This window comes from Achroia grisella, unplaced genomic scaffold (assembly GCF_030625045.1).
Source record: "Achroia grisella isolate CSIRO2021 unplaced genomic scaffold, CSIRO_AGI_Agris_v1 utg869, whole genome shotgun sequence".
In the NCBI taxonomy this organism is placed as follows: Eukaryota; Metazoa; Arthropoda; class Insecta; order Lepidoptera; family Pyralidae; genus Achroia; species Achroia grisella.
In genome coordinates this window covers 358231-384555 of record NW_026713049.1, presented here as the reverse complement: position 1 = coordinate 384555, position 26325 = coordinate 358231, and the positions used below count along the sequence as shown (strand labels likewise).

The window sequence follows — 26325 nt, the reverse complement described above, 5'->3', positions numbered from 1 at the left end:
AACATAACCACAGAAAATAAAGGAAAATGGTATGCAGAATTACAGCCAGACTTACCAGTGACACCTTGGTACAGCAAATTCAAATATTACAATAGAAAATTTATCACTATCATCAATCGTCTACGTTTCGGCCATTGTTTAGTTCCATCCCATCTCAACAGAATTAAAATCACAAATGACAACAGATGCAACCACTGTTTCAAGATAAATGCTGACATAAACCATATTATATTTGAATGCCAAGTTTTCAACATACAACGGTTGATTCTTGTCAGTGACATTAGTGACATCGCAAAGGAACACTCACAAAGTATTCCCCGCCGCGTTCAAGATTTGCTATCTCACTTTGCATATTTTATTCCAATATATAACTACATTGTACATACTGTGGAAAAAATTTAATATTAATGAATAATTACTAAAATTGTAATGTCTAAGCTTATATAATAGTTTATTTCTTATGTTTTGTATTAAATTCATTATAAAAATGTATTCGACTGAAGGACTTGTATCCATGGTCATGAATAAAGCATTATTAAAAAAAAAAAAACCCATCGTAACTAGGCAACGGTGATGCCGCACGATGATAGTAGATTCGCCACAAGTTGTTCATATATTAATGGGTAGTATCACCCTGGGAGTAGTTTGTACTAATTTAATATTGTTGGACATAAAACTCCTTTGTTATATTGACATATATTATGTGTATATAAAAAGAGAAAACATATTAATAAAAAAGACGACTGCGAATAAAATGGTTTTTCCTTATTTGCCCTCTGCATAAATAAAATCCCATTAAATATAGCGGTGTTTAAACAAACAATTGTTACCTATTTATTGTTATAAGAGAGAAATGAGCTGCCAATTCGGTTTCGTCAACAATTATAGTATATTTCACTATGGTCGGGGTTTCCCGCGTTGCGGATTGACGATTGACAAATTCACGATCCGCCCCTGCAGTAATATCCCCTATTACTGCTGGGGCGGATCGTGAATTTGTGGGGCCCTAGGCTAAATCTACTTAGGGGCCTACCTAATTATATTGCTCAACTAAAAAGCACCGACCAAAAACAAGCGACCAGAAATTCCCAGTTCCTTTCGATAGACACGCACTTGTGTGGGTTGATTGATCTCAGGGTTGCCAACCTTATGATAGGTTTTTTTAACATTTAGAAATTTTTTATAATCTAAATATCGTTTCAGTGAGGGCCCTTTGTATCCTTGGGGCCCTGGGCTACAGCCCAAAAAGCCCTTAGGAAGATCCGCCTCTGTATTACTGTCTCTACTCGAAGTATGTATATTCAAAATCAGCAATAATTCAAAATCTAGGAGGAAATAAAAACACATACACAAATATATTTAAATGTTTTTATTTTTTCGAAACATACAAAATTACCTGTTTCCTCACAGAATCATTATTATGGGTACCTACATTTTTGTACCTTAATACAAAGCAATATTACAATATAATTAATTGATGTGTAAATCTTGTCTGATAGTGTATGCTGCCACGTGAAACATGTCAGGTTCTTGTTTGAGAAAATTTTCTCTAGCTTGCTCTCTAACCTCCTTCCAATCGTACAAGTCTCTGTAGATAGGTCTTATATAGTTCATGATGCCTTGGTTGTTGACGAACTCGAACACGTCATTCAGTTTTGAAAGATCTCGGCTTCGAATGCATAATCTCAACCATCTGAAAAAATAATTTTTAATGTATACAACAATATACTGCAGTCTCACTACTGCAGTCTATACTTTACATAATTTTGATAAAAGGAATTATATGAACACATTGAAATTGTACTCTGTATGTAAATATCTATGACCACCAAAATCAATGCTTATGAAACTTAAATCAACATGACTACCTATATACATTTATTTTATAATATTAATATACAATTGAACACAGACTATAAGCAGGTATGATATTTTACCATAACTTATCGATTATTTTGATGATCCGAATCTCGAAATTATATAAGTAGGACTTATCACAACACGTATATAAAAATTGCGTGAATATTTTTTAAAGTTATCGCATTTTAGTGACTTAGCAGTAAGCTTCCAAAATGCAACTGGATTCCCATAACTCGGGTTAATGTATATGCAGATTGCAGTTTTGGTCCCAGAAATCGGGTTTCTAAGTACATACTAATTAAATCGACAATTACTAATGCTAGAAGCGTTGTATCATTGTATCTACTTAGATTCTTTGTTTAAGCTTGAATAAAGAATTAATAATGTACCTATATGCAATTTCCGCATTCTTGCTCTCACTGACTTTATATATTTCTCCGAGGGTCCGTAGCTTGTCGACAGTGAGTGGTGATCGATTAATCAACTCCTGCAATAGATGGATGAACTGGTGGGGTGTAAACTTCTTGACGTCGTTGTAGTCAATTGTAGTGTTATCATTGTAAATAGTTGATAGAAGTTTTGAAACCTCCTTTGCCAAAGATGTGTCGTAGCTGTAAGAATAATAAGATAGGCATTAGAAGTAAGAAATATTTTGCGTATAATAAAGAAAAACATATTTAAGACAAGACTTTTCACTTTCACTCCTTGAGGAACCAGGGAGACTATCTACTACAAAATTACAAATTCGGTTCTCATTAGTTCAGATTCGGACATTCGGACGCGTCGGAAGTTTGGTATTTTCTATTACGAACTGAATTTTAATTTAATTAACGTCCTTAATTGATCCTATGAAACTAAACTCTGTTGCAATAAATGTTTATTGTGCTAATAATTTGAATTATATATTTAAATATAAAATACCTTTTATTCATCTAAACATTCGGAATTTAAATTTCGGCAAAAGTGGAAAATATATTAAGAGTAGAAAACTAGGATCCCATAGCTACCTATAGGTTACACTTATATCATCATATTAATTTCGAGTTACTTACTCAGGTATTACCGGTGGCATGCCACTGGTGTACAACCAAGTATTCCAATCTACCGTCTTCAGATTCTGATTATCTTTGAAGTAGTCGAGTAGATATGCCTTAAACTGCTCACTGTTTATTGACTGTCTTCGGAACTTCTTTATGTATGAACGCATAAAATCGTCAAATACGTCTGAAATATATTCACAAAAAATATTTTAGTTATTTAAGAACTAGTTTTTACTAGGACTAGTTACGAACAACTGTAGAATGGTGTGAGTGTGTTTATCTTTTTTTTTATTTATTTATTTATTATTATCATCACAATAATTTGCATTACATAATATTCAAACGTAAAATAAAAATACACTTATATTTAAAACTATATACATATGTGTACTTAGTTGCTAATGTACTACTCATGATTCAGAACGCAATAGTTTACTAAGTACCTACTTATTTACAATATTAACACGAATTAACGTTACATAAGCTTTTTATGTGGGCATCTGCAGCGAATGTTAATATTGAGTTATCATAGGTGGTTTTTAAACTGATGTTATATTGAATTTAATCTATGCATATTGCCTAGCTTTAAGATTCGTTTATGGTTTGTTACATGACTAATTCAATATACATAAAAATAAAGTAAATATTTCTATATCTACTATACGCATACATGATACTATAATAGTATATAATATAATAGTGTTATGTATAAAACACTCCGATCTAAGTTTACGCGAATTCGGAGATAATTGCAGAGTTGTTCGCAAAAATCAGAACTGCTCAGACAGATTTTCTAAAGTAGTTATATTATTTATTATAAATCTCTATATTCTACCAATTAAAAGAAATTTTTAAGTTTTTATATGGGCTAAATTTAGGAGAATTCGACATGTACATAGTTTTGTCTCAGTCCTTACCTAGGTCCAAGGATACTAGTAGTAACGTAATAAATAATACTCTGGGCTTATGTAAGTCCAGAGTATTATTTACTGTATAAATACCTATTTCTATAACGTACCGGGTCCTCCGGATAAATCCTCAAGATAACGCAGGAAAAGTGATCCTTTCTCGTAAGGCACACTAGAGAACGAGTCGTCTGGATGCACGCCGCCGGTCAGGTCAGGCACGAGACGAGTTATGGGATTTGTTACTCCTAAGTGATCTTTAACCTGCAGTAAAACAAAATTAGATCTAAATATTTTTTTGTCATACGGAAATTACGGTCCTAGTGTGAAAGCGATTGTGAGGTAGATAGCTACCGATTAATGCATAGGCATCAATACCGTAGAAACCATTGTTATTCATTCTTGATAAATTCGCCATGATAACTGACCTGACATCATGACCATCTCACACTAGCAATCATTAAAAAACCTGCTAGTCCCATTGAGTGAAAAATACCATGTTAGGTAGATTGAAAACATAATTATCAGATGAATTCGACATGATGAGATAACTGACCTAACTTCATCATCATACTATTAAATCCTATTCACCACTAAATCCCACCAATATTTATACTTAAATTTGTATATTGTTTAATGTCTTAAATACTAATATGAAAGCAACAGACTTACAGTATCGGTTAGATCCTGCAGACCCAGTAGACTATGAAAATCTCTGCTCTTCCTTGCCTCTTCTTTGTCAGATATTAATGAGGCGCTAACTTTCCTCTCCAGGAACACAGTGAAACCTTCGTTCAACCAGAAATGCTCAAAGTTTGTGTTCGTCACGAGATTACCCGTCCAGCTGTGCATGATCTCGTGGATAACATTGTGTGACATGCTCCTATCGCCGGCCTGAGGGAAAGTTATGTTTTAATTATTGCTAGTAAATGGATATAAGATATTTGCAAGATTTAATTTTTAATTTAGAAACCTAGCTTTGTGTTATATATTCTAAGTATGCTTCCTGATTTGTTGTTCCTTGTTATGTCGTCGTTTTACTTGCTCAATCTGTTAACTAGCGGAAATTTCAGAGCTTTAGGATGTAGCCTTCTGTGTAGAATTATTTTCCAGTAAAACGAGACTTTGCCGAATAATTAAGAATACATACGTTATTGTGCACTATAGTAGATATAGTAAAATATAGCAACCACTAAAGACGAGAGAGAAGTAGCACAAATAGATGAGCGGTAGTTTTTTTTTATTTATTTTATTAAACATGATCTTTTATATCTATAATTATTTTAATAATTGCAATTATAATTAATGAAGACCTAGGTATTGATGTGCTATTATATACCAAGACTGATGGCGGGAGGAAAGTCAGACAAGAGTTCTCCATGCCGGTATGCGGGAAAGCAGGCGGCAACACTAGCACATCATATTGGGTCCATTCGTATTTGCCGCACAATTTCTCAGCAGCTTGCAGATAGTTCTCTACTTCTGCTAACTCCCACTCGCTTTTTTCAATGTTTTCTTTTTCTGTCCACACCAGTGATCTATAACATATTGGATTTCCAAAATTTCTGTGGTTCATTCATATACTAAATATAAAGTAGCAAAGATTGTGAGTTTGGATGTTCGGGGTATACTCCTACAGCTCCGATTTTGAAAATTCTTTTAATGTTGGATGGCCTTTTAATTGTCGAGGGAGGCTTAAATAACATCAAGCTACGATTATTAGCAGCGGAACTGCAATGAAAAATGGTGCAAAAACCGGGACTTGTGGTCCAGATGAAAATGCGTTGGTCAGCTACTACATCATCTAAAGCGATGTTTTCAACTTTTTTGCCATTCCAGTTAACTTGCTTGCCATTCCAGTTCCAGTATATAAAAAATACATAAGTATATTTTAACAGAGGCGGTTTCTCTCTCTTTCCCATTACAAAGCATGACAGAGTTATAATGGACAACAAGTAAGCTAACCTTTGTGAAAAAAAAAAAAAAATTTCAATTAAGTCTCTTATTAGTTCTTCTCAAGTAGCTGAATTGGACGGTAGGATTAATCATTAGGTAAAAAAATCATGTTTTTAAGTGGTTTCAAATTTTATTAGGTTATAGCGGAATAGCACACCGTCCTACTTTCCGATGGTCACAAGTTCTATCAGTTTTCTCATATCCATGCCACAAAAACTGCTTATCTTGGAACTAGATGGCGGTGTGTATTGTCCAGGGTTATTAGAGTTTTATAAGTATCGAATTATAAGTGTTAGAACTGTAGATAGTACTTATTATAGCTACATACCTTGGTCCAATTTTCCTATACTCCAAAACGCCCACAGCCAGGGCCACTAGATATGCGGGTATCGGTACCGACTGCTGGAAAGAAGTCTTGTTGTTCTTGGGCTCACTTCGGAGCCCGCTCATGAGCACCGTGAACTCTTTGGGCGCTGTCACTTCCGCGTCATATGTGAACTTCACCGTTGGTGTGTCTTGGCATGGCAGGATTGAACGTGCATGGACTGGCTGAAAAATGTGTGAGCAATATTCAAAACAGTCTGTAATCTAGTAAGATAGTCTTAATAGAAAGTCGTCTGGGTACTGTATATTAATATCTCGGTAGATACGGTTGTACCTCTTTCGTACCTATATCATCCGCCGAGCATCTTGCTTTGTAAGTTGAAAGGGACATGAGACAGAGTAGTGCAATTACAAATAAGATACAATCTCCGTAAATTATTGAATTGATTGATTTGGCATAAAGAATATTCAAATCAGGACCCTCGTGCCAATTTTCTGTTCCCAAATTATGTGTCCTTGCAACAGATTAGTTAGGTGCTTTGTTATCTGTGTTTCCATCATGGGAGAGACAGTCAGAAAACTAAATTGACACAGTTTTTTAGTGTTGGCCAGATTAAAAAAAAAAAGCTAAGCGTTTCGTTCTAATCCATAAATTTCTTTGGATAATTAAAACTAATTATAACTTTTTTGAAGCACACCAAAGTATATGTACACAAATACATATATAGTTAGTTTAAACGTAAAAGCTAAATTAATGCTGGTAATAATTCACATTATTATCTTAAATATCCTCACCTCACCCTGACTGTAGACATAAGGATGTGTTTTCCCTAATGTCTGTTTTGGTTTCAGCCATTGCAGCCCTGGTGCCGAAGGCGACGTTATGTATTTTATTATTATTTTTAATCTGAAATCAATAAGCTGGAGGTAAAAAGGTATCTATTAAATATCTATGTATTTACACAAAAAACTTCTTCTTAGATTCAGTGGCAATTAAATGTATTTACCCCCGAAAAAGGCGACGACTTTTGCGCTTTTAGTTGCATTTTTTAGACAACAGGGTTCATAGTTTGGGTTGCCATTGTGGAGACAAACAAGAGAAATTGGCTAGTTTAGACACTGCGTTGCCGTGTTAAGCCGTTTCTAGGTGCGCCGTGGAGAGACTCCTATCTTGCACAACTTAGTTACAACGTACAGTTCTGTATTAATATTATTTATTACCTATAACTATTTGTAAAAATGGCATAATTATATCAACTGATACGCGTGGCATATTCATTAGATCCTTTTATAAACATATGCTTCGCATTGTAGTCAACACAACTGTGAGCAATAAAACTAATATACTTAAATTGATAAAACACAATTCTTTTACCAAGGCGCACTTGTATGCCCGTACAGTCAGTCAGTCAGTACAGTCGTAAAGTCTATAATAGTAAGACGGCTCTGTTCTGCGATATAACTTAGGTCGAGGATTCATAGGAAATCAAAGAACATTTTTTTAATCATCTATAATAAACGTAAATAAGATTTACATATATTACTTACTTATCCCCGGTAGCGGCCGGTTTGGGAAGGGTAATAGTTAGCTTAGCTCCAAAAGGAGGCACTTCATTATCTACTTTGTACTGTAAAGGTGTACCGTCCAACTCTACCTTCTCTATAGTCAAGTTTTTTACATCTAATATCTGAAAATATATGCATTAAACAGGTATCAATGTTAATTTTATTTTTTATAAGACTTTTTTAACCCGTACTTATCGCTTAGCGCATCTAGTCCAAAATAAATTAGTTTGTGCTAGCTTCATACTGAGGGTCACATAAAAATATTATAAATAAATATTGTAAATACATTCATGATATTATTACCTACCTACTTACATAGAAAAGTGAACGAAAATACAAATACGTAGACATATTCATAAATATATTTGTAGGTACCTATTGCTGCATTAAGAGTCGTCAAAATTCTTTGCTTGTCCTAACTATGATTTCATGCTACATATCGTTTCAATTTTATTAGTTCGGTATATAATACAAATTAATTTTTGTAATGTTCATAGGCGTCCTCTCTGGCCCGATTTTGATTAAAATCTAAAACTACTTTGAACTAGGTAGGTCTTAACTAGCATTTTAAAAAGGAATAGGTTTTATACAATTGTGTTAGTAGGTACAAACAGAACAAAAATGATAAGATTATGATAGCAGTTTTATTTAGGCACAGAGATGCTGTAGGTAGCTATATGACATGAGTGACAATAATTAGAATTTATTTATTATAAACCAAATAGATCTATAATATTGAACCGCATAAAATTCAAATTTCATTTCGCCATACCATAAACGCCGACCCCCTATTTTATTATCCACCAATAATATTTTCCCAGGTATAACTATAAGTTCGAAACCGGAATTAATTTAAAGATCTTTTAAAAAGTTGGATGGACACGAACGAGACATGAAATTTACATTTCATTCATATATTTTAGTGTACCTGCTTCATGTTAGATTACTGATTTGACTTTGATATTTTCCTGTTATTTTGCCTCACAACAGTCGTTAACAGGAAAATAAAAAAGTTATCAAGATAGAACAAGTTTAAATACAAGTTTTTGCACCAGTATCCCAAGTGATCTCATAACATTCGTTAATATTATGGGCTGGGATTGGTATATTATTCTAATTTACGGTCATTGGACTACGTTTTTTAACCATTTAGAAATAACTAATCTACCCAATACTGCCATTTGTAGGTAATGAACTTTTCCAATAAATAACAATAATTTTAACATATTTTTGTAAGTTTTTAAACATTAATTTATAAAAAAATATTACTTACTATTCTTTGAATTCGAATAAAAATTACTTGACACGCTAAGAGCAAGACATTTACCAAATATTAGGATAGCTATAAGACCTAAGTACTTTGGTATATAAACAAAATAAATAACTTACCAATTCACTAGTGCTTTGCAATACTTCAAAATTAATTGCAACTGATCCATCCAAAATTTTTTTATCGAAATCTACATTCCAAAATATCGACACGTGTTTCATAATAGCCAAATCTAAAACATAAATTTTGGAATTATTATATCATATGAAACGAGTTATATGCTACAAATCCGATTTACATTCTTAGCGCTACTTAATTTGTGACTTCTGCTGGAATAGTTAGAAGTTATTCCAACAAACTGGGTCAGTTTTGGAAAAATCATCAATAATTCTGTATCCATATCTAGTATAAACCTCAGAGCTCTAGTCTAACTAGATATACAAATAATTTAAAATATATTATAAATTATTTGTTCGTAACCCCCAGTGTACAAATTAAATTACAGTTAATCAAAATATCCTGATTATTGTCGTGTCTCACTCCCTCCCATCTTATATCCCAGAAATGTAACCAATATTAATATCATAAGTATCTAGCTAATGACAATCGTATCTTTGCTCTTATATTTTTTTTGTTAGATTTATAAATCTTATATATAAAATTCTCGTGTCACAGTTTTCGTTCCCATACTCCTCCGAAACGGCGTGACCGATTCTCATGAAATTTTGTGAGCGTATTGAGTAGGTCTGAGAATCGACCAACGTCTATTTTTCATCCCCCTAAATGTTAGGGGTAGTCCTCCCCAAATTTTTTTTTTATTTTTTAGACAAAATTTTTAGTGTCTTTTGTTTTATGACAAAACATACAAAAATATATACAATCCTAAATTTTCACCCTTCTATCATCAACCCCTATTTTTTTTATAGCGTTATTAATTTATATGGCAAAACAACGCATGCCGGGATAGCTAGTATTTATATATTTAGGTACAATTCTGTAATAGTTATACGAGTTTAAAACTAAATTCCGAAATGATATTACTGAAATTTTATATTTTCAGTTTCATAATCGAGGTTTGGTATACCACTATAGTCTATACTCGTAACATTTAGATACTGTATGTATAAGAGATTTTAAGCATTAGCATAGGACACAGTTACGTAGACACTCGAAAGACAATCGTATCAGCAATACTTGGAATTAGGGCCGGTAAGACAAACTACATATTCTACTAAGCACTACACAAACTGTGTTATACTATTGTTATTTAGTAGGTACCTATATAAGATCAATATTATAACGTACATTTCGTTTGTTCATGCTTACACTCCCTCAATATACCTATAATACATATCGCCTCAACCTACAACATCGTATTACTTCCCCATAACATATAACTATTCATTAATTCATTTAAAAATAGCTTTTAACTTACCAGGCTTTGAAAACGACGAAGGATCCAGAGGACTCAAGGCTCCCATGGCTCTCACTTGGATAAAATGTAACAGAACTAAAAAACATGGTAACATAGCATAAACACAGTTACCCGCCATTCTATAATTTAATTTCTTGCAATATCATGCGGTGTATGACAACCTTAAATTATGAGAATTAATATTATTATTTACTTAACTCCAAGGATATTTCAAGTAGACTATGTTTATTATTAACGTTACGTATAACGAAATCGTGGCGATGCGAAAACGGTTTGTTTGTGTGTTTGTTGTACGTTTCACGTAAAAATTAATTAGAATGAAATTTTATAACACATAATATCTTTTTCAATGTATATGCTAAGGAAATTTTAGAAAAATAACCCAAAGGGGTTATTTAATAATTATTCTTCTTCATTTTAAATAATACGCCATCTACGACTGTTAATTAATGTATTAGGTAAATCTTGATTGGAAAAATTGGACTCTGAATTTTACTACATATGTATACAATATATGTGTACAATAATATTGAGATTTAGGAGTATTACATAGTTAGAGATTAATAATTTTCAAACTGTTGTTATTCGTTGCACATTTCGAACAAATAACAGCAGTATTATTTTTTATATTAATTCTCAATTGTTGCAATAATTTTTTTTTTAATATATTTATATTGTATATTATATAAATGAAATAATTGACTAACTATATAAAAATGCGTTAATTAAATTAATTTGAACTTAATTTCTACTCGTATGTTGCTCAAATAAAATAATCACTCTTACAAGGTTTTTCTTAAAATAGGTATACACTCCGTACACGAGTAGTGATTAACTAACTTTGTGATTCTTAAAGATCCACTTTTATAGTATTCTGAGTTTTGTATGTTAATACGACGCGAATGCAATGCTAATATCGTCGGACACAAATAGAGAACCGGTAAAGAGCAACCTCCTATGGAGTATCTATAGCTTTATACCTACAAATAAGGAAACAAGATTGTATTCTGTATCGACTGCACGTGCAGTATTAAACTTGTTTCCAAATAATAGAGTCTGAATCTACTGTTGGTTTGGACTGAAAACTGAAATTTCGATTTAATCGTCATACCTATTACTAATATGGAGGACTAATACCTACTACTCCCCCTTTTGCGATTATGTCTGTCGATTGTGCCCCTAGAAACCTGGTTAATTTCAGGTGAACTCGCGAAATGGGCTAACTGATCCTATAATTCACCATTATTGCTCTTATGATTTATGTGAAAAATGTGAGTTTTGGATATACCTGATCATTGTTTAAAATTATGTATCTACTAACTATCTATTCGTTCATATGGTAGCTCTTAGACAGAATTATTTATATTTATCATATAAGACAAATTTATTTATATTTAAACGTGATTTTGGTGCTTAGGAATTTATCATCTCGATAAAATCAATAATTAGTTTTGTTATTTTCCTGTTACCAACTGTCACAAGGTAAAATAAGAAAAAAATGAAGAAGCTTTTATGTAAATCGAAGTCAAAAGCGTTCCATGTGACGCCATCTTTCTCACTATATACATACAGGTATTGAGGTTGTACATCAAGTCGGAAGGCCAAAATATTAATGAAATTGGACAAGGAATCTGTACACTTTGTGTGCTCCGTTCCAGCCATCAACCGCCGCGTTGGAGGCCCGCTCTTGCTGTAATTCTAACATTGTAGAAACACATGTGGAGCAGACGAGTGACTATGGGGCTGGGTTTACATAGTCGGGGGGAGGAGGGAATTTCATATTCCGATGAGCAGTTCCCATCCCTTGTCCGGTATCTCCCAAGCGGAGGCATGTTACTGGAAGAGTTCCTACACGTGTTGAGTTAAGCTCGCTCACGCTACCATTTTTATTCGCAAATATTATATATGTATATTTATATACCTATAATAATAAATATTCGGGTTCGTATTAGAATGCTCAGCGGTCCCGTGACGCCGGCACTACGCGCCGAGGAAAAATGCGGTACCTATGGTTTATAACCGGCTAGAGTCGGACAGTTAGTCTAACGCCTAAAACCGTCGGGTCTCCATAATAAATTTTCCCCATGAAATCCTACTAATCCTATCAGGATTAGTAATTACACAGTTATATATATATAACATAATGTCATGTTTAGTGCCAGGTTTACACTATTTAAGTTTTATCAAAATCTGTTCAGTAGTAAAGAGTAAATAACATTCTGTTGGTGACACTGGCACATCACTACTCACTCGATCGCCGCTTTAAGATGAAAAATATATATTGTCAAAATAAACTATATTGTACATTCGTAATATTATATTAACAAAATAAACTATTTATACTAAACAAGTCGTTTTTCCATCGACCAAGTACATCAAATGGTAGCAGAGCGTATGGTAAGAAAATTCGACAAAGTTATGAAATAAATAGAAACATATAATATAAAAAATGGCAACGTATAGAATCGAACCATTACATAAAAACAATTATGATACATGGTGTCTCCAGGCACAAGCAGTGCTTATAAAAGCCGATTTATGGGAATATGTTAGTGGACAAATTTCCCTAGAAACAGATGCATGTCCCCAAACTATCGCAGCATTTCAAAAATCCGATATGATGGCAAAATCGGAAATATTATTACTAATATCTCCATCAGAATTAAAACAAATAAAAACATGTAAGACATCAAAAGAGATTTGGGATAAACTGAAATCATCTTATCAAAGTTCAGGTCCCGCTAGAAAAGCAACCCTCCTAAAAAAATTAGTTTTACAAAAAATGGACTCTCAAAGCGATATTCGCGATCATTTGAATGAATTCCTAGACATAGTCGATAAACTAGCCGATATTACTATTGAGTATTATGATGTTATACAGCCTTCCTAGTGCATATGAAAACTTTAGAATTGCAATAGAATCTAGGGATACATTACCAAATCCGGAAGACTTAAAAGTAAAAATACTCGAAGAAGGTGAAGCTAGAAAACAAGTTAACAAACCAGAGAGATCCGATGGAGTATTTTACAGCAGAAATAATAAAAATCTGAAACAAATAAAATGTGAAAACTGTAACAAAAAGGGCCATTCCACTGAAAGCTGCTGGAGTAAGAAAAAGTACAATAAATATAATAAAAGTAGTAATTATAATAAAGACAAAAAATCAGAAAAAACATTAAATGTATGTTTATCACTTTGTAAAGAAAACATTGATACAGATTCTTGGGTATTGGACAGTGGATGCACATCACACATTACCTATCAAAAAGAAAAATTTACAAACCTATCATCAGAAACTGGATTGCTAAAGTTGGCATCTAACTTTCACACCGCTAACGTAAAAGGTAAAGGAAAAGTAACAATTAAGGTAGATGGTGATAAATGCAATCTCGCTGACACATTATATGTACCTGATATATCTGAAAACTTAATATCCGTTAGTAAGATCACTGATAAAGGTAATTCTGTATTATTTACAAAGAAAAAGGCATTAATAAAAAACAATGAAGGTGATATACTACTTACTGCTGAAAAATATAATGGATTATATTATGTAAAATGTGACAAAAATAACACAGCTTATGCAATAAAAAATGAAAAGAATGCTATGTGGCATCAGAAACTAGGTCACTTAAATGAAAATGATATGAAAGTTTTACACAAAGAAAATTTGATAAGAGGTATACAATTGACAAATGGAAAACTAGACCCGTGTGAAACATGCATAAAAGGAAAGCTGACCAGGCTACCATTCTAAAGTCATGAAGCTATAAAAACAAATGAACCTCTACAAATAATACACTCGGATGTTTGTGGGCCTATGCCACATGAATCATTGGCTGGTTCCAGATACTTTGTGACATTTATTGATGATTATACTAGATATTGTTGCATATATTTCTTAAAACAAAAAAATGAAGTATTAGAAATATTTAAAGAATATAAAAATAAAGTAGAAAACTTTTGGAATAAAAAGATCAAATCATTACAATCCGATAACGGAACAGAATATTGTGGAAAAGAATTTGAACAATTCTTAAAAGATAATGGCATCGTGAGACGACTCTCGACACCATATACGCCACAACAAAATGGAGTAAGCGAAAGAAAAAATAGATCTCTACTCGATAAAGCCCGTTGCATGATTATAGCATCAAAAGTTCCTAATTCGTTATGGGCAGAAGCTATTTTCACAGCGAACTATCTTATAAATAGAAGTCCTTCTAAAGCCTTACAACAAGAAACACCGTTTATGAAATGGATGGGACGAGTACCGTCAGCAAATCATTTACGCATTTTTGGTACAAAAGCTTTTGTTCTGATAAAGAAACGAAGGGGAAAGTTCTCACCGAAAGCAATTGAAGGAGTATTTGTTGGATACGCTAAAAGTTCAAGAGGCTACAGAATTTACATACCAAATAAAAATGAAGTAAATATTAGTAGAGATGTAAAATTCATAAATAAAATGTACTATGAAAGTGAAACAAGTGATGACTTTGATATCTTCAATAACGAAGAAAAACTCCTACCTGAAAATAAAAATAAAAATATAATTATTGAAATGGAAAATATAAATAATAATAATAAAAACTTACCTGTTTTACCGTCTACCAGCTCCACACCAATATTAGAGATACCTAATGAACATACACAATCAAATATAGAGATCTCAACAAGTGATGAAGAGCGAAATGAAACAGATGACAATCAGACTTCACAAGTTAATCAAGATAATATGCATACATCGCGTAGGCAGAGAAGACTACCATCGCGATATAATGATTACGTTCTGAATAATGTACAAGAACTCAATGAAAATATATATGAAATGACTTACCTATGTGAAGAAGAAAAAAATGAGGATTGGCGTGACGCCATAAAAGCTGAAATCAGAGCTCATGTAAAAAATGGTACATGGGAGATAATGAAAAAAGCAAAAGACGCAAAAGTCATTGATCATAAAATGACATTAAAAAAGAAAATGTGTCCTAATGATACAGAAATAAAAAAGGCAAGACTTGTAGCGAGAGGTTTTACCCAAAGACCAGGGATTGACTATAATGAAACATTTGCTCCAGTTGCCAAATTAAGCTCAATTAGATCAGTACTAAGTTTATCTGTACAAGAAGGAATACAACTTAATCAAATGGACGTCACTACTGCTTATTTAAATGGCGAATTAGATGAAAATATAAGTATGAAAATTCCTGACTGTCTTGAAGAATATTTAATGGAAATTATGATAGACGAAATAGATAAAAATGACATGATAATATACAATAAAGCTAAGAAAATGCTTGAAGATTTAAAATCTGATAATAATGAAAAGATTTGTTTACTTAAAAAAGCTCTATATGGGTTAAAACAATCTGGAAGACAATGGTTCATAAAACTAGATAATGAACTGAAAGCATTACATTTTGAACCATCGAAAGCAGATCCATGCGTTTACATACTAGCGAAAGGAGTGAAAATCATAGTTGCTATATATGTAGACGACATACTCATTGCTTACTCATGTTCAAAAACGCTAAACACAATCAAAAATGTTTTAGCCACAAAATTTGAATTGAAAGACTTAGGTAAACCAAATAGATTAATTGGTATAGATATCAGTTACCAAGGAGATTCAATAAAATTATGTCAAGAAAAATACATAGATATTATTTTAAATAAATTCAAAATGGAACAATGTAAAGCTGCTGTCACACCTATCGAACCCGGTTTGACATTAAAACCTAATAAAGAGAAAAAACGAGAATTACCGTATCAAAACTTGATTGGTACACTGATGTATTGCGCCGTAACTACTAGACCTGATATTATGTACTCCGTAAGTTATCTATCTCAATTCAATGATAGCTATGATGAAGAACATTTTAAATGCGCAAAAAGAATTCTCAGATATTTGAAAGGTACAAAAACTATTGGTTTAAGATTTGAAAAGAAATGCTCAAATAATTTATATGGACTGGCAGATGCTGACTGGGGTGCAGATAAAATGGACAGAAAATCATTTTCTGGATATTGCTTTAAATATGCTGGCTCATGTATTAGTTGGTCATCAAGAAAACAAAAGTGTGTAGCACTTTCAACAGCCGAAGCTGAATATGTCTCATTGTCTGAAGCTGCAAAAGAGGCAATCTACTTAAAAAGACTATTTGAAGACTTGGGCATTTCGCAACAAACTGTAGTAATATTTAATGACAACCAAGCTGCACTAAAGTTGAGTGAGAATCCGATAATCACATCGAAGTCGAAACATATCGATTTGAAACTACACTTTATTCGTGATAGTGTTAAAGAGGGAGTGATCCAAGTAAAATATATGGACACAAAAACGATGGAAGCTGACTTACTCACTAAACGACTACCAGGACCAAGACTATCACAACTGAGAAGTTGTCTGGGCATCACAATCTAGTAATAGTGTTGTGAGGAGGAGTTTGTTGGTGACACTGGCACATCACTACTCACTCGATCGCCGCTTTAAGATGATAAATATATATTGTCAAAAAAAACTATATTGTACATTCGTAATATTATATTAACAAAATAAACTATTTATACTAAACAAGTCGTTTTTCCATCGACCAAGTACATCACATTCTACCATCCATACTTACAAACTTTCGCATTTAAAATATTAGCAGTGGCACTCAATGAGGAAGTAGCCATTATTATTGCTAAAAGTTGCATATAGATGGCGTGATTGGTATCGATGGAATTCTTCATAGTTTTGCAAACGTTTTAAAAAACAAAACTGTGTTTTCAAAAATGTTTAATCAATTTTTAAAAAGTTATATATACATGTTAAAATGAAATAATGCGTTTAGAAAAGTAATTTTCATATATTTACTCATTTTGTTATTTTCCAGTACTTAATTACACTTTAATCAGTGCTAATACGGGGCTCAATGTTTTCAAAATGCTTTCATAGATGGCATTGTCGTCATTTGTATCGGCCTAATTAAATGTCTTTTTTATATTTTCCAATAATAAGCACTTAATATATTATTATTGTAAATTAAACATATAAAAATTGTTTAAGTAAATTAAAAATAGCCAAACAAGCAAGTAATACTATTTCCAATAATACCTATGTATGAAGTGTTGTCATATTAAAAATAAATACATGTATTATCGATTTTTTTGAATAATCGATAACAGGATTTTATTACAGCGCATTATTCGATGATGCTTTTAATGAGTCGTTGTGAACAGTAAATTTTCATTATTTTGTATTATAGCAGTGTTCCGTTTCAAAGAACGGAATATAGTAGTACATTATTAGTGTCGTTGGTTATTTACATTTGTACTGAAAAATCGATTACATAATAATTTAAAATATCGAGTACGAATCGTATCTGTCTTCGAATACTGGCAACTGGTAAGATTAAAATAGTATTTAAAAAAAAGAGAGAAATCGACCCTAACTCGAATACCATAAAGGTGATTTTCCTTTCTCATTAATATCATAGCTGTTTGTTTTAACTTGCGTATGACTCTGTGGTATGATGTTTAACGTGTATTGTTATTGTACGGTGCATACATTTCAAAAATTATATTTTAATGTAGGTACATACATTTCTTTCATACATTTCATACATGTCAAAAATTATCTTTTAATGTAGGTACACATATTTCTTTCATACATTTCATACATGTCAAAAATTATCTTTTAATGTAGGTACATACATTTCTTTCATACATTTCAAAAATGAACTTTTTATGTAGGTACATACATTTCTTTCATACATCTCATACATTTCAAAAATTATATTTTAATGTAGGTACATACATTTCATACATGTCAAAAATTATCTTTTAATGTAGGTACATACATTTCTTTCATACATTTCATACATTTCAAAAATGAACATTTTATGTAGGTACATACATTTTTTTCATACATCTCATACATTTCAAAAATTATATTTTAATGTAGGTACATACATTTCATACATGTCAAAAATTATCTTCTAATGTAGGTACATACATTTCTTTCATACATTTCATACATTTCAAAAATGAACTTTTTATGTAGGTACATACATTTCTTTCATACATCTCATACATTTCAAAAATTATATTTTAATGTAGGTACATACATTACTTTCATACATTTCAAAAATTATACTTTAATGTAGGTACATACATTTCTTTCATACATTTCAAAAAGTATCTTTTAATGTAGGTACATAACACCCCATGTCAGACCCCTTGTATTTGGAAGAAACTTAAAAATAATGCCAAAAATATTAGATGAATATATTTTTAATACGAATATTGTTTTATTTTTGTTCATCAACTTTATCCCTCACTAACAATACTAGTAGTAGTACATAACCTGGTTTATACCGCTAAAGATATTGAAAGATATACGAGTAATTCAGAATGTTATCAAGTTCAAAATAAGCACACATTACTTGCTTAGATAACAGAGTAATATTACTCGTAATAAAAACATTTGTAACACCCATATGTATACTACGTATGTATAGTAAGTACTTACGCTGCGGCGCCGTGAGACTCGTCTAAGTACCTCATCTACTCATCTACGCGCGGTAACCGCGCCGACCGACCAATAGGAGCGCGCCTCTCGTGTTTCCAGAAAGTACGCGACTAACGGACGATATAGTAGTAAGGCAATGAGTGTCCCAGTGACATCATTATAATATTTTCTCGTTAAATTTTATTGTAATATACACAATTTCGCACTAAATAACGTGTTACCCCGTTACACATTTCTAATAATGAAAAACCTAGACCGACCCTGTTCACTTAATCTTACAAGATCTGACTTTAAAAAGAATAGAATAGAATAGACTATTCTATATAGTATACTAATATATATATATAGAATAGAATAGATATACTTTTTCGCATTAAAAAGTAGCCTTTCTCAGGGTCTACATTATCTGTCTACCAAATTTCAATTAAATCAGTTTAGTAGTTTTGGCGTGAAAGCGAGACAAACAGACAGACTGAGTTACTTTAGCATTTATAATATTTGTAAGAATATCGCTATTAAAAATAGGGGTTGGTGAATGACGGGTGAAAATTTAGGCGTGTATGTATTTTCAATGTAACATTATAAATAAATAAAAAATTGTCCATAATACAAAAAAATATTTTTTCGGGGTAGGCCACCCCTATGACTTAGGGGTATAAAAAATAGATAACAACCCTACCTCAGACCTGGCAAGTATACATATCAAATTTCATCAAAATGTGGGAGAAATATGGCAACTAACACTGTGATACAAAATTTATATATAAGATATAGCGGAATTCTCATTAGGTAAAAGAGGGGTACATCGTAGAATACATGAGGTATATACCAGTAAATTAATTGTAGCTAAAATCAGTCTCATACATATAACGATTGAAATAAAAAATTGTATAGCCCGATTTTGATACGTACGAGTATAAACGTATCAAAATCAGGCTATACGTATAGCGCAGACGCGTTACAACATATCAAAAAAATAGGCATGGAATGTAAAATAAACCATAACATAATAGGTATATACATTGGCACATAAGCCATATCTGCAGAGTGTCGGCTAACGATATTATACCTACACATTTACATTGAATCTTGAATCGTCCCTAATGAGGTACACGATACAGTTACCTACATATCTATTATATACATATCTTTGTAAAACAGATGTCATGTAGACTGAATTGACTGCCATCTATTTTCATGCTTTGTTATATATATAGTAATCCGATATATTCAGATCTAGCGACATCTAGCGGCTACGGTGGCGAAATAAAATAGCCCGAAGAATAGCCCGAGTTAGGAAGGAACCATTTTCTTGTATGGGATGGGGTATCTGTATGTAATATTATGTTATCTGTGAAATATCACAGATAACATAATATTACATACAGATACCCCATCCCATACAAGAAAATGGTTCCTTCCTAACTCGGGCTATTCTTTTACTAATAATTTACTATTTACTAATAAGTAAGATTTCGAAGAACAATGAGATCAGTATAACAAATGGAGAAAACTTCAAATGAAAACTTGTACTTAGTCTTGTAGAGCAGACTGTCGTTGTAACTGTCAAAATTGTCAAAGCCAATATTGATGTTGTCATATGACACACTGTCATGTCACTGTCGTCTATGATTGTCAATTGTATGAATTGAATCGCAAAATTTTAATTTAATTGTATTTGCATTTCCATGCAATTTTATCTGGCATTGGCATAGCATTGCAAACTATTTTTTTTAATTGACATTGTTTAATTCAATATATGAAGAAAAAGAAGCTAAGTGCAATCATAAATTATCTGAACTAAAAAGTACAATACAGTGATACATTATTTCTTAAGAAAGTCCCTTGTGTAAGCAGTTTCAGTTTGTGTTTACCTATAGTGTTTTTAGTTGTATACTGTTACTAGGTTGAGCTGAAAGCTCAATAATCGACCTCGAATTATATATTTTTCTCAATATTTTAATGACGCTTTAAGATTTGGTTCCGATCTGTTGTACAACAAAAATGTAGAGTTTCCGATTTCCTATTATTAAAAAAATATTACGTTAGTTTTCAAGATAAGAATTTCATTTCGTGCCAGTCCATCGGACAAACTTTAGACATGTTATCGAGATTTCATCATTATCATGGTTCTAATATTATATTATTCGAAGACAACACTGTTGCATTTAGAAAAGCAAGTTTTGCTCATGGCTTAACTTTTAGTGAGAAACCATTATTGCCCGGCGAAATATTCCTTGTGGAGATCGAAAAAACAGAGCGCGGATGGAGCGGTCACATGCGACTTGGGTTAACATTGCTCGACCCGCAAACTGCGGCATTAGGGCACAAAGGATTACCGCAGTATGCACTTCCTGATCTAGCTAACACTGGTATGTCATGGATATTCCCAATTTCAAAGTCACAAAACAATGTACTCATTGAATTAGTGAATCAAGGAACAAGTGGGCGGAGAGAGAATGAGCCTCGTGTATCTGTATTAGGAGATGGTCATAGTGTTAGAACACCGAGAGGTTACATTTCTAAGACAGTACTTAGGCCACAGACAGTAGCACAAAATGGAACACCACAAGGTATTCTACCCATGGACGCTGGTAGTCGCATAGGTGTTATGTTTGTTCCATGCCCTAAAGTGAATAAAGATGAGAGTGATTTAGCTGAGATGCATTTCATAATTAATGGTGAAGATCAAGGACCATGCACAAAGGCTATACCTTACACAAGAGGACCTTTGCATGCTGTTGTTGATGTTTATGGAACAACAAAACAAGTCAAGATTGTTCAACTATATGGTGGTAAGTGTGCGCTAATATTTATTTGTTTAAATTTGTCCCTTGAGTTATCAAGTTCTTCCTACCAACAACTTGACAAGTTATATTCAAGTTCTTCAAGCTATATTATAGATAATTTTATTGCCAAGAATACATTCTATTTCTCACAAATTCTATGATAATAATAATAATAGCCTTTATTCAGACAGTGCAGTATTTCATATTATAAATTATTTCCACAGCCCACATATAATTATTACATGATATGAAAGTGTTGTATTATCAATTTAATAGTAGAATTTAATATTACCCTGTGATTATTTTAACATGTATTTATGTATTTAAGCATTTAAAAATATATAAAAATAAAATTATCTTAGTGGTAGAAGTACTATTAGATGAGATAATTGGGAGACAGAGCCATTATCACCTTCATTGTGATATACATATCTGTCTGTCTGTAATATCTATGCACTTTTACTAAATGTTTGTATTAAATTGATGAGAGAGTAATGTTTCTAGTATTTTTATATGGGAAACAACAAACAAATTACATCTTGGAGACAGAGTTACTATGCCCTACATTATACTCATGTTATATTGAGCGAAGCCACATTACTCACAAATTAATTACCTAAATGACAAATGTGCATGGCAATAGTTGTTTATGCATAGGATTTTTAATTAATTTATACATAGACACCTATACAATGTAAATTAACTGACTAAAAAAAAACAGTTGTCTTGCCAGTTCTTCTCAATTGAATATGTATACTGAACTGGATGGTGAAGAAAAAAACAAATAACTTGATGTTCATAAATGGCCAAAATGTCCCATATGAATAAATTATTTTTATTTTTTTTAATATTAATATAGTATATATATATATTTTCATTTCAGTAAAAACACTCCAGAATGTGTGCCGGGATGCAATATTACAATATGTGAACAATGGCTCAGTGAAGTTGCTGCCATTGCCTAAATGTTTAAAAGACTTTTTATTATCGTAAAGCAGTCACAGAATATTGTTTCTAATTCAAGGAGCTTTTTTAATGCCAATGACATTACAAAAAGTTTTCATTCTCAGGTTTCTGTCTCATCTATAAAAATAGTGGATTTGTATTAGTTAATTGATAACAAATTTTTATGTAATATTTATATAGCTTTCAATTTGAACTATAATAATTTAGTTATTGTGTTATGTATTCGAAGATGGAGTTTATAGAACAGAAATAATGATAATAAATGAAGTTTAGGTTAGTGGTCTATACATTTTATATTACTTTTCAAAAGGCATACCTCTATAATGCAGCCAGTTTTACAGGAGCTCATCATAAATCTGCAAGGGAAATGTGTAACACACTTTGCCATCAGTAACTGACCGCTTACCATGTGAAAAGGGAATTTAATTTTAACTGTATCATAATGTACATACATGTACATATGTTTAAGTACAAAAGGCTTCTAAAGCGTTTTAGATTCATGTAAAAAAAATACAAAATTATGTGTATTCATTATTCTTATATTTTTATTGAAGATATTGGTGCTTTTACATTCTAGTTGCCAAATAAAATTAGACTAATTTCAGTTAGTGATCACATTAATTAGGCCCCTGATGTTTATTATTTACAAAATGTAATATTTATGGAAAACAGTCTTTAGTTTTTTCATTCTCTACTAACCAAGAGTTTGTCATCTGTACCTCAGTCACCTATTTCAGCTACCAAGCGGTTTCTTTTATAAGCTGTATTTCAGTTGAAGGGTAGAGTGAAATTACAGGATATGGAAGAAAAACATTTTATTACTTTGTAATGGCAATGCATGATTAGTATCGAATGATATCTGTGATACTGATCATGGTTATAAGCGTGTGTCAGTTTTTCTACAATACCAATTACATAAAAAAAGCAAGAATTCAATAAAATATTAAATAGGTGATGTTATTTAAAATATACCTAATAATACATATCTAGCTCCTGTTAGGTACTGTATTAACAAAATTATTTTATTTATTTATTTACTCGAAAACAATTTAACAACATTGTTTACTGTGTGCTAAAAGGCAGGACTGTCTTAACCGTCCGTTATTTTGCCGTCTGTATCCATCCAGATTATTATTAAACTGATTTGTTAAAGTACTCATAATAACTCATATACTCTGCACTCTCTAGTATATTGATACAATTTAGGATATCCTAATATTATAAGTTTTGATATATTTTTTTAATTGACTTTTTACCATACGCATAACATTAGGGTATATATGCTATACGAGTAGAAGTACTATTGTATATGTAGTTAAACTACAATGCCTTTTTTCCTCATTATAAACAATATGATTCAAACTAAAATATGCGAATAAAGTATATAATTAATTTTATTATAAAATAGGCATATATTAAATTTATTACTTTATTGATCTGTTACTTTTTTTATTGTTTTCGTTAATTGTAATGATTCAAACATCGTGAATGAACTTATATGGAATTAAATCAATTATATGAAAGTATCGTTGAAATTAAAGCTGTTAATTTCAGTTCATGTTCAAATGGTGTAAGAAACAATGCAATGCACACCACAGTTTGAACATTTATTACGTGTGGAAAAGACTTCGGGGAAAGGACTTTTACCAAGAGATTTATTTTGCATCGAGTCGCTGTAAGGTACAACAACCTAATGTATTCCTGATTAAAGGGTTACCTTGTCATCTTTTGTTGTAATACATGCATTTTCCAGCCTTTTCTGTGGCTCGGTCTGGCAACTAAATGTATATATTTAATTTAATAATTTAATTTAATTTTATATATTTAATTTAATCAATACGTCTTATACATTAAGACGTATTGATTACCTACTTATTCCATGCTCCAAACCATTACTAATGTAATAGAATAAAGAACTATGTAAATAAATGATAAATTCTGTCATTCTTTTTAACTGAATGTTTATAGTTTTTTCATAAATCAACTTTTCATAAAAGTCGATTTTAAAAAAATACAGCATATCATACTGCATATGAAATTGCGATATTTAAACTGTTTTTATTGTTAACATTCCCAAATGTATTCATTTCTATAAAAGATAGACAAAATTCAAAATTGAGGGTTTTAAAATAATTTAATTGATTTTAAAAGTAATTATTCTAAAAGTTATTATAAAATTTGTAAATATATAATTGTAATTATATCGGATTGTTATTTTAGTACATACTTAAAGCGCTTAATTATCTTGTTTTAATTTTCCAAACGTGAAGGTGATTTTGTTTGTTACCCCTTAGCACTTTTAGCATCATTAAATATGTACCTACATATAACATTTTGCATGAAGAATGATCGTAAGAAATTATTGATTTCCAATTGCCACTTTTAAAATAAATGCGACGAGAACAACGTTGCGTGTAAAAACTAGTATCTAAGTTGATTAAAACAAACATAAATCGACATTAGACTGATTTTTTTAATATAAATAGTAAATTGAATCCTATATTATTAAAATTCACAACATTATGTAATATTGACTTAATATTGCTTTCAAAGTTCTGAGGAATGAATTTTTTTTTATATTTTCATGACCTTGTAAAATTATAGTTTTTTTACAACGTAAATAAATCAGCAGTCCGTTAAGTTAAGCTATTTTAACTAAACAAACCATGGAGTTATAGAGATTATATTTATCTGAAAAAACTGTGTCTAGTCTCAATGTTATGTTAACTTCAAGGACAGGAACTTAATAATGCTTAATTGTTGATATTTATCAAAATAAAAATTATGTTCATGGATGCCACAATATTTGCATAAAACTATCATGACAGGAAATTGCATTAGACCAATTTGAAAAACACTATTCAGTAATTGGCTGGATGCTTGATTTCAAGGAGAATTTAGATGGCTGTGACTGCTGTATGAATACTTACATTCCCCAATCAATTATTTGATTATAGAGAACGTTAAAATTAAAATTGAAGAGGCTTAGGAAGATTTATACCTAATGAATGTAGAGATTCTGAAATTAAAGTATAATATTTCATTCCTTAAGTAGACGGGTGACTGTTACTTGAATGTGTATAAAATTTTATTTTACTTCAGCGGTTTTTTTAATCTATAGTCTGTTTCCTTAGATAAGATATCGTAATTACTATATATATTTCTATTAACGTCCGTCAATAAAATACAGGAGACTTGCTGTAGCAAGTGCGAGGACCAGGAAGACAGTAGGTTCACAAACCATCTGTCACACAATATAGTGCTGAAGCTAATAGAATTCTTCATATTTTATGGGATCTCGATAACTCATATTATGAAATGTTGAACTGATTTTTCATTTTTTTTTATCTTCGGTTCATATAGGCTGTATTTGCGCCGTGAAATACAATTGGTCGATAATAGAGACGTATTTCCTCTATAAAGAGGAATAGACCAGTTCATTATAGATATACTCGATCATAAACAACGCTAATTTGTCAGGCCACGTAATAATCTTCTAATAAGGACAGCTTGTAAATGACAGAAACTGGGTTTGAATGTGAACTAGACATTCGAGGCGGTACATTTATATGCAGTTATGTACATTGCACAATAATCATTACATTTAGGTATTATATTTTAGATTAAATCGTTGAGCTGCTACAAATGACTAGTTTTTAAGAATTTGTATGTGAATATGTACTTTATTTATATTGAAT

The 26325-nt window shown here is 31.6% G+C and overlaps 2 protein-coding genes across 2 annotated transcripts; one reads left to right on the top strand and one right to left on the bottom strand.

Annotated features, from left to right (window-relative positions):
- Nucleotides 1-1356: 1356 nt before the first annotated feature.
- LOC131852906 (leukotriene A-4 hydrolase-like) lies at nt 1357-11248 on the bottom strand. Its single transcript, XM_059203653.1, has 12 exons — nt 11143-11248; nt 10357-10517; nt 9041-9153; nt 7634-7773; nt 6881-6992; nt 6090-6310; nt 5145-5343; nt 4478-4699; nt 3919-4069; nt 2913-3084; nt 2250-2471; nt 1357-1693 (listed from the first exon to the last, which is right to left on the bottom strand). Exons 2-12 carry the CDS (start codon nt 10472-10474, stop codon nt 1471-1473), a joined length of 1893 nt encoding a protein of 630 aa, XP_059059636.1. The 5' UTR covers nt 10475-10517; nt 11143-11248; the 3' UTR covers nt 1357-1470.
- Nucleotides 11249-20653: 9405 nt separating this feature from the next.
- LOC131852905 (neuralized-like protein 2) lies at nt 20654-22799 on the top strand. The gene is made up of 2 exons (XM_059203652.1): nt 20654-21667; nt 22545-22799. Exons 1-2 carry the CDS (start codon nt 20974-20976, stop codon nt 22652-22654), a joined length of 804 nt encoding a protein of 267 aa, XP_059059635.1. The 5' UTR covers nt 20654-20973; the 3' UTR covers nt 22655-22799.
- The last annotated feature ends 3526 nt before the right edge of the window (nt 22800-26325 follow it).